Genomic DNA, 13542 nt, shown 5'->3' on the forward strand with positions numbered 1-13542 from the left:
CTTACGCGTGTCTACATCGGCATGCGGAAGAGGTGATGTTGTAAACATTACTCAGGAATTGACGTGACTCTCTAACCGCAGTAACCAATGAGCCAGACAACAGCTTATGATGAGCTCTCGAGGATCTAATGATGATGGCGTGACAGCGGTTTTTATTTTTGACTTTGTCCAAAATCAACAGCATAGTAGACACCCACAGACGGCGAGGTCTTTACTAAGGTGAGCTACCTCTGCTGAATGAGGCGATATTCAAGTCGTATACACTCATTCACACTAGGAATGACTTCGACGCAAGGGAGCTCTCCTGATCAAAACCCCACGGCATATCGACTGCAGAAGAGGGTGCAATTCTCTCATTGAAGTAGCGGATCTTGTGTTGGACAGCTGAGCACGAATATCAAGAGAAACAAGGTATACACCATGCTAGTCGTGACGTGAACATTACAATATTGCAACACACTTTTCCACAATCTCGACCGTTGAGTAATCGGCCATAGTTGCAACACCTTCCTATTCAAATTCGAACATGGCAGACGCCACAATCTAATTGAAAAAAAAACTGCAAGAGACAGAGTCTCTCTGAACACGTAAGTTTACGATGATAAAAAAGGTAGATACTCGTCGTAAACCATTGACATGGTAACGCCCTCGACTCCCAGTCATACAAAAAAGAAAACAACGACACCGTAATAGTACAGCCCCCCCTCCTTCCCACCCCAAGAATGAGAAATTCCAACACTTTGGAGCGTGAGACAAATCAATCCAAATCCAGGCCATCTAGATCCAGGTCCAAACCTGCATACTACGCATTCTGGTCCCCTTCTCCAGCCTCATCATGATGCATTTCCGTCGCATGGAATGCATCGCCAAAAGCCGAATCGTCAACAAGATCCAGGCCCAAGTTGTCATCGTGCCCATAATCCGCCAAAGCGTCTCCAGCACTATCGATATTGTCAAAACTGCCAAAGTCGGCTGTGTCGAACATGCTACCTGCGTCGGCTTCGATGTTGGACGAGGACATGCCGCCGACGTTGTTTGTGCGCTGGTTGTTGTTGTTCATGTTGGGCTGTTGAACGCTGCCGGTCGACTGTTGTGCATTGCCAGATTGATCGTTCATCGTCCAATCATCAGTCTTCTCCCCTGAGCCGGTCATTCCAGACATCTCTACGTCCAGATCTAGGAGGTCGGCTCCTACGTCGAGACTTGTGTCCTGCTGATCGAATGTGGATGTCTGGTTCATGTTGCCGTGAGGCGCATTGGGTGTACCGGTGGCAGACTGCGATTGACTCGGTGGCTGTGATAACCTAGGTAATGACATATTGCCGATGGGTGTGCCGTTCAGTGACCCCGATCCATACTGGTCCAACAGACCCGCGGCAGAGTTCTCCTCCATTGTTCCTTGGTTGTTCATGCCATTCGATGTTCCGTTTGCTTCCTGTTGGGCTCCGTTGCCGTTCATCTGTGCCTTTGGAGGAGAGGGTGCTTGCGGCTCAATGAATCCACCCTTGTCTACACAGACGACCGCCTTTTTCGCGTCGAATGTAACTCCAAGCGTCTTCTCCAAATCTTGCACGACTCCTTCGACTGGGTTTGCGTCCTCGCCGTCGCTCTCGGTAGAGCGGGAAAGATCTCGTAGTCGTCGTTCGGCCTTGATGTACGTTCTGGTGCGCTTCAATTGTGCCACTTTCTTCGCGTGGTCGGCCTTCATCTTGTCAATCTCGGCCTGCTCGTTCTTTGTATACTCTGATACACGCTTCTCAAAGTCCTTGAGTTGTTCCGCATCCAGCTTGTAGTAGTTCTTGACCTGGTAGTTCTCTTTGCCCGGCTCCACGTTCTCAGCTCCTGGAACATCGAGAATGCCTGCAGTAAGCGGGGCGAGCTCGCCCATGAGGCCCAGTCCTAGATCGATAGGTGCAATCTTCCCGACGGCATAAGGTGACGAGAAGATCTCTTCCATCCACTCGTGATGCTGCTTGTAACGCGACAAGCTAATCTCGCGCGGGGTCAGGAAGTCGAAGGCATCTTGTGTCGCATTCTCTTCTTCCTCGAGTGTGTTGTCTGGTGCTAGTGTACCTGCAGCGGGTTGGCGAGGTTGAGGCTGAGTCGGCAAGCGCTGGCGTTTGGCTGGCGGCGGTTGCGCAGGATATGGTCGGCCTGGTTGCATGGGGTTGTAGTAGGGCTGCGGGCCTCTCATGGCTTGTTGTCCGAATTCGACCTTTGGCCAATTGGCTTGATCGACCAACATGAACTCCTTGCGCATCAATGGCCCGGCTTGCTGTAGTTGAGCGCGCATCTGTATCTGGGCCTGGACTTCTCGTGGAATGGGTATCTGCGAGGCAGGCATTCTGCTCTGTGGATCTGCCGGCTTGTAGTGCACAAGCCAGAGATTGGGATCGATAGTACCCGGGCCTGCAGCAATTCGATAACGATGGCGCGCATGCATGGCGTATGGTTCGTGAGGGTAGTGGTATCCACTGTTGTGCACAAGGACCTGGAGAGTCTATGATATGTTAGGTCATTGAAGCGGGCATCGTGTCCTCTAGATACGTACATATCCGCGTACGTTCATATCGTATGCAGTTTCGGCGTCAGCCCACACCATTCCGTCTGAGGCGAACATGGTGCCCATGCGCGGGGGCTGCCATGTGAGGATGACAGTGCCATCTTGGGGAGGTGCTGAAAGGAAGGTCCACGCGACGGGCGACGTGTCGCGCACGATTTGCGGGCCTTTGATCAGGTACTCGAGGGCCTGGGGAGCTTGAAGACCTGGTAGGGTAGGGAAGCGGTACGAGGATATCAGGTGCACATGGGCAAGCAGATGATTCGGCACCTGCGCACTCGGGTCGGGAGCATGCCCGTAGGCCTGATTCATGCCATACATGATTGCTGGGGTAATGCGACAGAGGCGCCGCGTCGATCGATGCGCTTTGGGTCGTGATGTAGCGGGCGCGGAAAGCTGGGGTTGATGTCTGGAATCTTTGGCGCAGGCGCGTTGAGGACCGCGCGACTGCCAAGACTATCGTCACATGCGGTTAGCGCAATTCACCATCTCCTCCACCACTCGTAGGCCCTCCGTCACCCACTTTCGCACTGCAGCTTTCCATACTGGCCCAAGATCTAATCAACTCTTTGTTCATTCATCTACCCCTCTACTCCCTCCACAGCCCTCGGTATCACATATGCCTCCCACTTCTCTTCGCTATCTGCCTCTCTCCATACATCCATTCCGCCTGCAACCCCATTCTCATCAATCTGCCACTCGCCCCTCTCTACCATACCCCTCCAATTCTTCAGCACGTTGACAAGACTCTGCTCGTGATGTTTCTCGAGCGGCTGATGACCTGGACGATATAAATCCACGTGACTATCTCCTCCAGTCTTACGTCGTCCAAACCTGCTGCCATCACTCTTCCTTGCATACCCGTTCGCCCCAATACCAAAGGGCAAAATAAACAAACACTCATCCTCGGATTTTATCGCAGAAGTCGGACGCAAGTACAGGCCTGCGGGATATGTTGTGGTGTCGCTGAATAATGGAAAGAGCTGGGCTATGCGCTCACCGGTGTGAGTATTGAGCGTTGTCTCGTCAGTATAATCTGACTTGGAGCGGAAAAGCAGGATGGGAGGAATTTCAGAAGTAGAAGAAGAAATATAAGAGTGGAACGGCTGCAGACGTGAAGGCACGAAGTCAGTGTATTTGTCACATACATTCGGCACAGTCACAACCTACCTGGTCAAACAATGCAGAGTCAGTGAGCACTTCGAGACCGGGAGCGATCATTTGGAAGCGTGGACGTCGTGTACGACGGAAAAATTCGTAAGCGAATCTTTGGGGAAGTTCTGTAGCTTGAAGTACGCTGCTGTCGACTAGTCCATGTACAGCCTCTGCAACTTCTGTGGTGGAGGCCGTTGGAGGCATGCGGGCTTCGATGGACTCTACAAGGCGATTGAAAGCGTCGATGTTCTCCTCCAGCATTGTGTCGTTATATGGGATAAACTCCCAGGGATCGAAGCGCTCGTAGACGTAATTCTTATGCGGGACTTTTGGCGGAGTAGCAATTCTTCCCTTGCGAATTTGGCTCAACCAAAACTCCAACGCAGTTTCCAACGGATACCAAACTTCCTGTTCAAAGATTATGTCTGTGTCGTAGATAGTCGGACTGATTATGCACAGGTGTGTTTCCTGGTCATATCTATAGCGACGTGTAAGCTCGTTGTGTATCAAGAATATATAGTGGTCTCGTAGAACTTACACTAGCCCACAGAAGTGACCCGTAAAGTTGCTCATAGCGTAAAGTACCAAGAACCTGCCCTCTTCTGGCCAATCGTCTTCCTGCTCAAACACGAACCCTGGATCAGCAAGATTTTGCACCCAATAGAAGAAAAACAGGTCAACTTTCGCCTCTGGATCACAGATGACTCGAGCATGTTGAAGAAACTGAACAAGATCAGGCGAAAGGTCAGCACGAACGGCCTCAGCTGCATCGCTGAATGTATCAAACCAAGTCTGACAGGAAGATTCGAGAGACTCTACGCTGCGACCTGAGCCAACCCAGCCGTGGCGCAAAATCTCATTGTGGAGCGCGATGCATCGATCGACGTTCATGATCAGCGGTGAAACGATGACAATAAGATAAAGTATTCATTCTGCGGTCGAGAGTGATGTCTCTTGTCACCTCGTTCCTCAAGCGCGTTACTATACCGTGTGGGGTGTTCTGACCATTTTGCGGCGCAGTTGACAGAAAAGGGGGCTAGCATGAACTAAGTGTGTACTAGCGACAAATGGGCTAGCGTTACATGAGTATTATCCATAGATGTTACTGTTCATCCTTTGTAATGTGCTTTCTACACTCATCGTCCTATGCCACTGTTTCGGTCCGGAGAGTTTTGGAACATACGGAAATATCATATTTTTTATATCAGCTGGCGATTCGAATACGTCAAATTCACTGCCCCACAGTTTCTGTGACTTTGTGTCTAGGTTCATGGTACAAGCTACGCTGGAACGACTGCGTGGCAATGTTACCTAGGCAATGAGGCAGAGAAGACAAAGTGTTCGGGCGTCGTAAAGAAAGGGATTTCCTTCGGGTCTTGCTTACAACAGGGGCATGAAGCGTGTTGTGTGCATTCGTGGTAGACAATAAACTTAGGATCGCGAGGCTTCTTGTAGCGAAAGATGTTGTAGGGGCTGGCGTACGGGTAACTGCCTGTTTCCTGGCGGCACGGAGGAAGCATACGATCGGCAATTGCGCGCCGCAGTCAACGCCTTTCCTTAACGCACTTGTTTCTGCCTCTTTGTGAACCATTCGCATCCAGCAACTATTGTCCAGCTTCTGCCACAGGACGAGCTGGTAGGACCGCTGTCCTAAGCTTTCAAGCCTGCGCTAATTGTGGGGTAGGCCTCGGCTTAATGTAGCTTAATTTCGACCCCCTGCGAGATCGTCTTTCCTCCACCAAGAAACCCGCCGTCCCTTCATTTCTACGAAGCCTTCGATCTCCGGCATCGAACCATGTGCCGCTGTCGTAGTGACGAGAACCGGGTTGCCATTTCCCGCGTCGCGGTGAGACAAGGCGCAATGTGTGCCGGACCGGTTGGCCGCCACTAGATCCACAGCTATATGTGATACCGGCGGGTGCAATTAGATTAATTGAGATGTGTGGTCACGCAGTCCACGTTCAGTATGTTTTCAAAGTAAAGTGCGAGCCCTACGTTGTTTCCCGGATATTGATGTGCAGCGCTTAACCATGAAACGGACATCTTGCCTCCATCTTCGGGTCGAGGTACTCTGAGCATTTACTAGGGATGATCTTTATATAGCGTCTTGAATGCCTCAACTTTCAACGCCTCAACCATCAATCTTCATCGTATCCATACGCAGCGATTCTTTTGCTCCCAGTTACCAACATGTTTGGAAAGGCAGCTATTGTCAATGCGCTCCTGAGCGCCGTGTCCGCGGGTTCGTTGGCTTCGTCCACGCATGTTACATGTCGCTGACCAGAGACAGGCACGATCCTTTGGGATGGCCGCTTCAACGAGATGACGTCTTCTTCTGATCTGGACAAATGGTCATGGGCAAACCAAGTAGGCAGTGAGTACTACGTTCAGGCTACACGTCAAACATCACTGATAAAGCCTCTTCCTCGTCCAGATTACCAATACTACATCCATGGATCGGGCGCTACCACCAAATACGTAAACCTCTCGCCAAACTACAAGAATCCTGGGGACACTGGCAGCAAGCAAGGTGCCAAGATCACGATCGACAACACAGCCAAGTGGAACAGCGACATGTGGAGGACGGAGCTCATTCCTCAGACCAAAGCTGCTATCAACAAAGGCACTGTATATTACCATTTCTCGATCAAGAGATCCACTACCAATGTTCCGAGTGCGACAAACGAACACCAGATCTGTTTCTTCGAGAGCCATTTCACAGAGTTGAAGTACGGATGGGTCAACGGAGAGTCTGGCACCAGCAACACCAACCTGTAAGACAACCACGCGACGAAGCCCAGTACGAAAACCATGCTAATTCCAAAATAGGCAGTGGATGGTGGGTGGCCAGAGCAAGTGGAAGGTCGAGCTCAAGGCCGACGAATGGCACAACGTAGCTTACGAGATCAACTTTTCGTCCAACCAAGTTACCTTTTGGCACTCGACTGGTAACAACACGCTCGTTAAGACTGCTGGACCGTTCTCCAGTAGCACTTCTTCAAACGGCGCCGACTGGCATCTTGGTGTTCTTCGTCTTCCCCGCCAGGGTAACGATGGGACAGGTGCGGAGGACTGGTTCTTCTCCGGGACGTACATTGAGAGCGGTTCACTCACTACTTCAGTTGCTAGTCCTGCAGCATAGATGTAGCTCACGTTGTGTGGTGTGTGGTCAGACCAAATGTACATATTGGCCCAGATTTAGTATTCTGTACATAGCATACTCGAAGAAGCAGTCTTATCTCCTCTTGTCTGCTACCAGACCCAGAGCATTCCACACACTGCGCTACCTTCCACATCAGATCATAGCTCGCCGGAACATGATGCGCTCGTCTGAAGACCTAATACCCATTCTCGATCCACTCTTTGGCTATAGCTACTAGACCTTCAATGCCGTTTGGCGCAGTTGGGAGTAGAATATTTTGTACAAAGTCGTTCGTCTCGCAATAACGTCGAATAGCAGCCTCGTCGAACTTTTTATCCCAGGGAAATACCTTGGCATAGGAAGATAGCTTGACAAACCTATTCGATGAACTGCGCACGAGTTGTTGATAGATGACGTTTTGGGTTAGTCGGCTCAAAAACGAGTGATTTTGGCGACCGAACTCCTGTATGACTCCTGCAACCATGAAGAATGCATTCCCATCTAGGCTCACCTCTGGGAGGTACTCATGGATTACAAATCGGGAATGCAATGCCTCGTGAGACTTGACCTTGATGGGCCTTTTCAATTTCGTCTCCGACTGCACCCGCCTAACGATCCTCTGAATCCATCCTCTCTTATGGCCGACGACACTATAGAAGAATTCCATGAGATGGCGATGTTCGTCGAGGATGTAGATATCGTTGTAGCGAATAACCAATGCCCTAGTCTCGCTTCGAGGTTGATGGTTGACGAACTGCAGTTGGTCGGCGACGAGATGTCCGTTCACTGTGACCTGCGCTAGGCGATTCGTCTTTTTGGTAGCGACAACAGAATTTTTGATGAACCGAACAGTTTCTGTAGGCTTACGACGCTTCCGCGCCGGAGCCTCGTCCTCGAGCTCTCCACTGCTGGCAACCGCAGCTGGAGTTTGAGCATGTTCCTCGATATCTTGTTCCGTTTGTTGAGGATGAAGACAAAGCCAGCCCACACCGATCTTGTCCTCGCGATAACAGATTCCATCGTCGATTGTGAGAGCGTATTCGAAGATTTTGTTACGAAGCTCGCCTGGCAGTTGCAGAAGGCGAGACTCCGTCTTATATTGTCGATATAGGCGTTGAACGTTTTGTCAGCACAGAACCGACGAAGTGATTTAGAAGTAAGATGATGTACAGATGTCGAGTTGTCGAAGAAATACTGTTAAGATATAAGGCGGTTGAGGAAGTGAGTCGAGGTGTCGAAGCAGATGAACCAGACCAGGACCAGTTTTGGACGCAGCCGCGCTTGGGCCACAATTTTCAAGAGCGGTCGCACTGACCCAGAGATCAATCTAGATGTAGGAAAGAAAGTGAAAGGAGTGACAAAAGGCCCCAATGATCTGCTGTACCTTATCAATGTTGGCTGGTAAGTGATGGAAGGAGCCGAATGACTGAGCTCAGCAAGTCATCGGCAAACGAACAGTGTTGAGGTCGTAGATACGAGACGGATAACCTGACTAGGTTCCTGGTATGAGATGAGACGACAACAGATGTTTTTACAGAGAAACGATTCCACAGAGAATAACGACTACTTTGAAGGTGCGTAGCATGTGCGAAGGAAAGCTAACAACGCACACTGCGTCAACTACTGATGTGAATTCTGGCGACGAACTCTGCGAAAGCCATGAACACTGGGCGCTGCGAAGTCCCAGTAGAAGTAAAAGACAGTCCAAGGATGCTGGGAAGTATTTCACCAAGAGAAAGTGACGTTCCAGCACACCAATCACGATCCCCGCAACGCAGCTTACCACACGCAGGCCTAGCGCGCCTCATCAACCTCGGCATACCTCCACTCCACACTCCTCGCCATCCACGACCGAGCCGCAACCCGAGCTACTTCCCTGGACCGTACCCCATACAACCCCAGGTTCCTCCCCTTCCGTGTTTCCTTTACTTTTATACCCAGAGCCAACCAGCTCTTCCGCCTTCCGAACACAACAAATCGTCCGCCTAGACTCGACGCGATCGCCGACGCGACATTCTTCCCGCCTTTTCAAACGCCGATAAACCTCAGTCGCCGTTGCGCATCCACGAAACTCACCGTGTCCGAGTCTCTCACCACCAAGCAAGTCGCCGAGCACAACACCGTTGAGAAGGGACTGTACATAATAGTCGATGGCGATGTATACAAGATGGATTCGTTTGTCGACGAGCACCCAGGTGGCGCCAAGATTCTGAAGAGAGTGGGTGGAAAGGATGCTAGTAAGCAGTTCTGGAAGGTACGTTTTGACTAGGATGTACAGGGAGGGGAGTGAACAGTGGGAACACATGTCGCGCGCGCGTCCCCCCGCAAGGCTTGCTTCTGTGGCGCGCCTGGGTCTCAGTACCGCCGGACATCCAAGGTTCTCGCTACCAAGGACTCGGTCGCAAGCTGGACCCTTGATTATATCAGATCAAGAATCGTTATCAAACGTGACGAAAGGATTCGCTAACGGATATGCAGTACCACAATGAGAGCGTATTGAAGAAATACGCACCCAAACTCAAGATCGGCACAGTTAAGGAGGAGTCCAAGTTATAAATACTACATAACATTATATCAACGCAGATTACTTAATTCACATCCATTGCACCATATTCATAGCATGTCTCCGTGTCGAATATTCGTTCTTTAAACAAGTACTAAACTCATGGCACTTTGCGAATCACAGGTAAAACATCCAATTCACTAAATCGGCGCGGATTCTTTGATCGATGCAATAAACTATAAATTAAGGACGAACTTCTACTCTATGGACGTATCGGTTGGTATAATGCAAATTCTCCTCTCCTCGATAACAGACCTGCAAAACAAGAAAACATGCCGTGGGTATCGTTATAGCAAACGCCTCTTTTCAATGCCGCGGAAAATATGCCAAAATCATCGCTGCGTAATATGCTCTCTCTCTCTCTCTCTCTCTCTCTCTCTCTCTCTCTCTCTCTCTCTCTCTCTCTGTGTGTCTTCTCCGTCTCATCTAGAAACACGTCCACCTCTTCGCAATCCCCGGTCTCGACCCTGGTCTAGGCATCGGACTCGTCCTGGGTCTCGCATCATGCTTCTCATCCACATGCGCATCGTCATCCAGATCCTCCATGCGATAACGTCGCACAGATCCAGCATCCGACTGGTCCTTGTCTGAGTAAAACTTTTCCTGCGGACCTGAAACACATCGCGGTGTTACCTTGCGGAAGAAACCCCGAAGACCGCTGTTGGCCTTGTCGATCCTTTCATACTCGCGTTTGCGCGTACATGGCGAGGTCCAGTGCATAGTCGTGTTGGTCTCTTCTTCTGCAATGGTGTCCTCGCTTTGGCGGCGGTGCATGGGTGTCTCTTCGACGACGCGCAGACTGTCGGAACTGAAACGCGTGGCTGCGCTGGGGAAGCCAAAGGTTGCGTCGCCACCTTGGGATAGCGTTGGGCTGGGTAGACCGGAATTCGAGTGGTAGGATGGGTTGGTGAAGATGCTGCAGCTGCGAAAATGTAGGGCGAGGACGTCGTCAATGTCTTGGCTGGTTGCTGTGGGAGGTGTTTGGTGGCTCTTCATTCGATAGTGACGCGCCGGTCTTGATGGATCCACAATGGTACAAGAAGTTCGCCTCGATGAGGGTTTTGAGCCATGGCCACGGCTCTGTGATCGACTCTTGGAGTTTTCTGATGATGAGGTGGTTGATTGTTGCCGGTGGAATGGTCGTGAGCGCTGCTCTGATACTGGTCGCCGCGGTTCCATATTCGCAGCCTGAGTGGAAGAGAAGGATTGGGCGTTGCTTCTGTGAGGTTTGTTGCGGTGCCGTATGGTGGTAGGATCTGGTAGCGGTTCCTGGCTGGGTATCTTGGGTAGATAGGAACCCGCAACACTGTCTGTTCGATTCATCGCCGATCTATCAAAGATCGAAAAAAGGACAGTGACGTAGATGTGAGATCGTTGTCTCTAGGAAAATTGAATCGTTAATATGGCCTTAGTTCGTGTATAATTTCGGTAGTCGTCTAGATCGGATATCAGTATCCAAATAGGAAGGTTCTGTGCTCAAGGGGTAAAAGCCCATACCAGCAGCCAGTGCCAACACACCGAAATTCACGGATCTGGATTCCTCGCGAGGAGCACACACGCCAGAGATATGGGAGAACGGAAACTGGAATCACAGGCAGGCTATGCGACGCCAGTGGTTGTTGGGTCAGTCAAGTGACGAACCGCGGGACCCGCCTGGAGGACTATTGAATCGACCGCGGTCAGTAGGAGGGAAACTAGGGACTAGTATATAAAGAAGAGATTCAAAACGACCCAATTGTCGATCTTGGCCGTTGGTTGGCCCAGACCCTGCCAGCCATGCAAGACGCACGGCATGCACGATCTTCGACGAAGTCTGAGCCAAGCGCGTGGGCGGCTCTACGCAAAAAAGGTTGAGAGTTCACCGCCTCCCAGGATTCGATTTCCGGGGCCTGCAGTGGGCTAGGAGCGTGAAAAGACTAGTGGTGCGATTAAACTGGAGAACGACTTGGTTAGCTTCCGTGCGTTCGAGACGGAGCATGACAGGTGCACTAAATATGTCACAGCAAGAGTCGCACACATGGGGAGGTGCCAAAGGCGAATCAAAGACAGAAAGAGTGTGTGTGCAGACTATGATGTCGTTGGCTTTCACATGCCAGAGACGATGTGGCTGCCACACGCACAATCTAGCGTGCTGATCATTGTGTTGGCTCGTGATAAGGCAAGGAGGGCGCGAAGCCATGTCGAATAGACGCGAGTGGCAGCCTCGTCTAACAACAAGACGATCCGGCACAACCTTGGACCTGCTGCACGGACGGCGGGAAGGACCGAATCAAATCAAAGAACGGCAGGCCAGCGACATCGGGCCAAGATCACACACACTCGACTCGGGCAAGTGCACGCGGAAACGTCGAGCCTGGAGGAGAAGGATGCCAAATGAAGCGCCGCGCATGACATCGTGGGTATTGCTGAGAGGGGCGCGTCGTCGGCAGGGCACATTACACAAACCCGCTGCGGCGGGTATAGGCGCAGAACCCTGGGTGGCCAGCCCGAAATATCTTCCAGCAGCTTTTCTTGCCTCACTGTACACGAATCAAGCGGCTGTGTGAGTGCGTTTGTTGTAATGTCTTGTGGATGCTCGGCCCGCTGCCTTACTGCTTACACAATGTATCCGCTGCAAACGCTTTGGAGGGTGGAACTCATGCGGCATGCGCCAAGGCCGCATCCAATGCAGCTGATCGGGCCAGGGACGCCGCCAATGACCATGTCATGCGGCGGCACAACACCACCAACTGCGCTCTACTCGCACGCGGAGATGATTCTGCATCTGCAGCCTGCAGCTTTTGCTTCCGCCACGCTAGCCATCGCTAGGGTTGCCGTCTAGAAGATCGGCTCGCACGTGGTGTCTCTATGAACCCCTCTTCACTCCCCCACAGTTCACATTGCGCACACCCGCGAAACATTTCAGAAATGGCGGTATGACATGGCAGGTGTTCTGCTCCTGTTGACTCGTTCGCAGGTACTGTAACGGGGCCTGTGCGATGGAACGGATACAGAACCTTTCTCCACTACCCCGTTCCGCGGTTTATCGGAAATAACCATTACGGATAATCTACTGTATCTCATGATAAAATCCCTCTATCAATTTCGCGACCTCGTCAAACGCTTCAAGACAGTGCCAATGCCCAATTCCCTTCATGACCTCCAACTTCTTCTCACCATGCTGCATCTCGTCAAACATCTTCTTACACCCTTCGAGCGGCGCACTCATATCCTCGTCACCAGCGAGAATAAGTACAGGCACGCTGATCTTGCTGTACCTGGGCGGCTTTGCATTGACAATGACTCGGCAGTTGGATATATATCCCGCTGGATCCTGTGCCAGCAGCAACTCGCGGATCATTGCTTTGACAAGTGGAGACGCCTTCTTTCCGACTGCAGCTTGGGGGATGGTGTCGGCCATGGGTTGCATACCGTTTTTTGTCACGTTTTCTATCCGTTCTTGGAAGCGAGGGCCTGAGGCTGGGTTTGGATAGACTGGGCCGATCAACACAGCTGCTACGATGCGGTCGCTTCGCTCAGCCGCGAGGTGTGCGCCTACGATACTACAAGCCCGTTAGTTGTCTTGGTATCGTCGCGTCGAGTCTTCCAAGGCTTCTGCCCGGATAGGTTGTTAATGCTGACGTACCCTCCCATACTGTGTCCGACGAACACAGCTTTCTCGACTTTCAACACGTCCAAAACCCCTATAGTATCTTCTGCCAGAGTCTCAATACTCTGCTCGACAAACGTGTATGTTGATCGTCCTGCTCCCGTATTGTCAAAGGTGATGCAACGGAATCCGTTTGCAACCAGGCTCTGAGTTACCGCAGAGTAGTAATTCTGCGAAGAGCCCAGCCCGTGCATGAAGATGAATGTCTCGCGAGCATTTCCATCTTGCGGTTTCAGATCTGAGTAGTGGAGGCGTTTGTATCCGAGTTCGAGGAAAGGCATGATGGGTGGAACGTAGTTGTGTTTGTAAGTGTGTTTCACCCGAGCTTCAGATGCACGATGGAATTGGTTCCGATCGGAAGCGGAACTAACGTGTCGGACAGGGACTGTGATGTCATCTGTGCGGAGGTCTGCTGGGATATTGGCGCGAGTCCATCGCTGTTGTCACTACACACTGTGCCAACGCATCGCATT

General features: G+C 51.3%; 7 protein-coding genes across 7 annotated transcripts; 2 read left to right on the forward strand and 5 right to left on the reverse strand.

Moving 5' to 3' along the window:
• Positions 1-802: 802 nt before the first annotated feature.
• Positions 803-2881, reverse strand: AA0111_g2115 (hypothetical protein; the record flags this gene model as incomplete). Its single annotated transcript, XM_028647851.1, has 2 exons — positions 803-2500; positions 2552-2881. 2 exons carry the CDS (start codon positions 2879-2881, stop codon positions 803-805), a joined length of 2028 nt encoding a protein of 675 aa, XP_028510116.1.
• Positions 2882-3141: 260 nt separating this feature from the next.
• Positions 3142-4606, reverse strand: AA0111_g2116 (hypothetical protein; the record flags this gene model as incomplete). The annotated part of the gene is made up of 3 exons (XM_028647852.1): positions 3142-3666; positions 3731-4193; positions 4254-4606. The coding sequence occupies 3 exons, from the start codon at positions 4604-4606 to the stop codon at positions 3142-3144; spliced, it is 1341 nt and encodes a 446-aa protein (XP_028510113.1).
• A 1299-nt stretch (positions 4607-5905) lies between these two features.
• On the forward strand, positions 5906-6857 carry AA0111_g2117 (hypothetical protein; the record flags this gene model as incomplete). The annotated part of the gene is made up of 3 exons (XM_028647853.1): positions 5906-5957; positions 6006-6489; positions 6545-6857. The coding sequence occupies 3 exons, from the start codon at positions 5906-5908 to the stop codon at positions 6855-6857; spliced, it is 849 nt and encodes a 282-aa protein (XP_028510114.1).
• Positions 6858-7053: 196 nt separating this feature from the next.
• AA0111_g2118 (hypothetical protein) lies at positions 7054-7524 on the reverse strand (the record flags this gene model as incomplete). The annotated part of the gene is made up of 1 exon (XM_028647854.1): positions 7054-7524. The coding sequence occupies one exon, from the start codon at positions 7522-7524 to the stop codon at positions 7054-7056; it is 471 nt and encodes a 156-aa protein (XP_028510117.1).
• Positions 7525-9024: 1500 nt separating this feature from the next.
• AA0111_g2119 (hypothetical protein) lies at positions 9025-9413 on the forward strand (the record flags this gene model as incomplete). Its single annotated transcript, XM_028647855.1, has 2 exons — positions 9025-9111; positions 9336-9413. 2 exons carry the CDS (start codon positions 9025-9027, stop codon positions 9411-9413), a joined length of 165 nt encoding a protein of 54 aa, XP_028510118.1.
• Positions 9414-9846: 433 nt separating this feature from the next.
• AA0111_g2120 (hypothetical protein) lies at positions 9847-10599 on the reverse strand (the record flags this gene model as incomplete). The annotated part of the gene is made up of 1 exon (XM_028647857.1): positions 9847-10599. The coding sequence occupies one exon, from the start codon at positions 10597-10599 to the stop codon at positions 9847-9849; it is 753 nt and encodes a 250-aa protein (XP_028509848.1).
• A 1870-nt stretch (positions 10600-12469) lies between these two features.
• AA0111_g2121 (hypothetical protein) lies at positions 12470-13350 on the reverse strand (the record flags this gene model as incomplete). The annotated part of the gene is made up of 2 exons (XM_028647858.1): positions 12470-12962; positions 13046-13350. 2 exons carry the CDS (start codon positions 13348-13350, stop codon positions 12470-12472), a joined length of 798 nt encoding a protein of 265 aa, XP_028509847.1.
• Between the last annotated feature and the right edge of the window lie 192 nt (positions 13351-13542).

The sequence above is a fragment of the Alternaria arborescens genome, assembly GCF_004154835.1.
Source record: "Alternaria arborescens strain FERA 675 chromosome Unknown contig_4, whole genome shotgun sequence".
Lineage (NCBI taxonomy): Eukaryota > Fungi > Ascomycota > Dothideomycetes > Pleosporales > Pleosporaceae > Alternaria > Alternaria arborescens.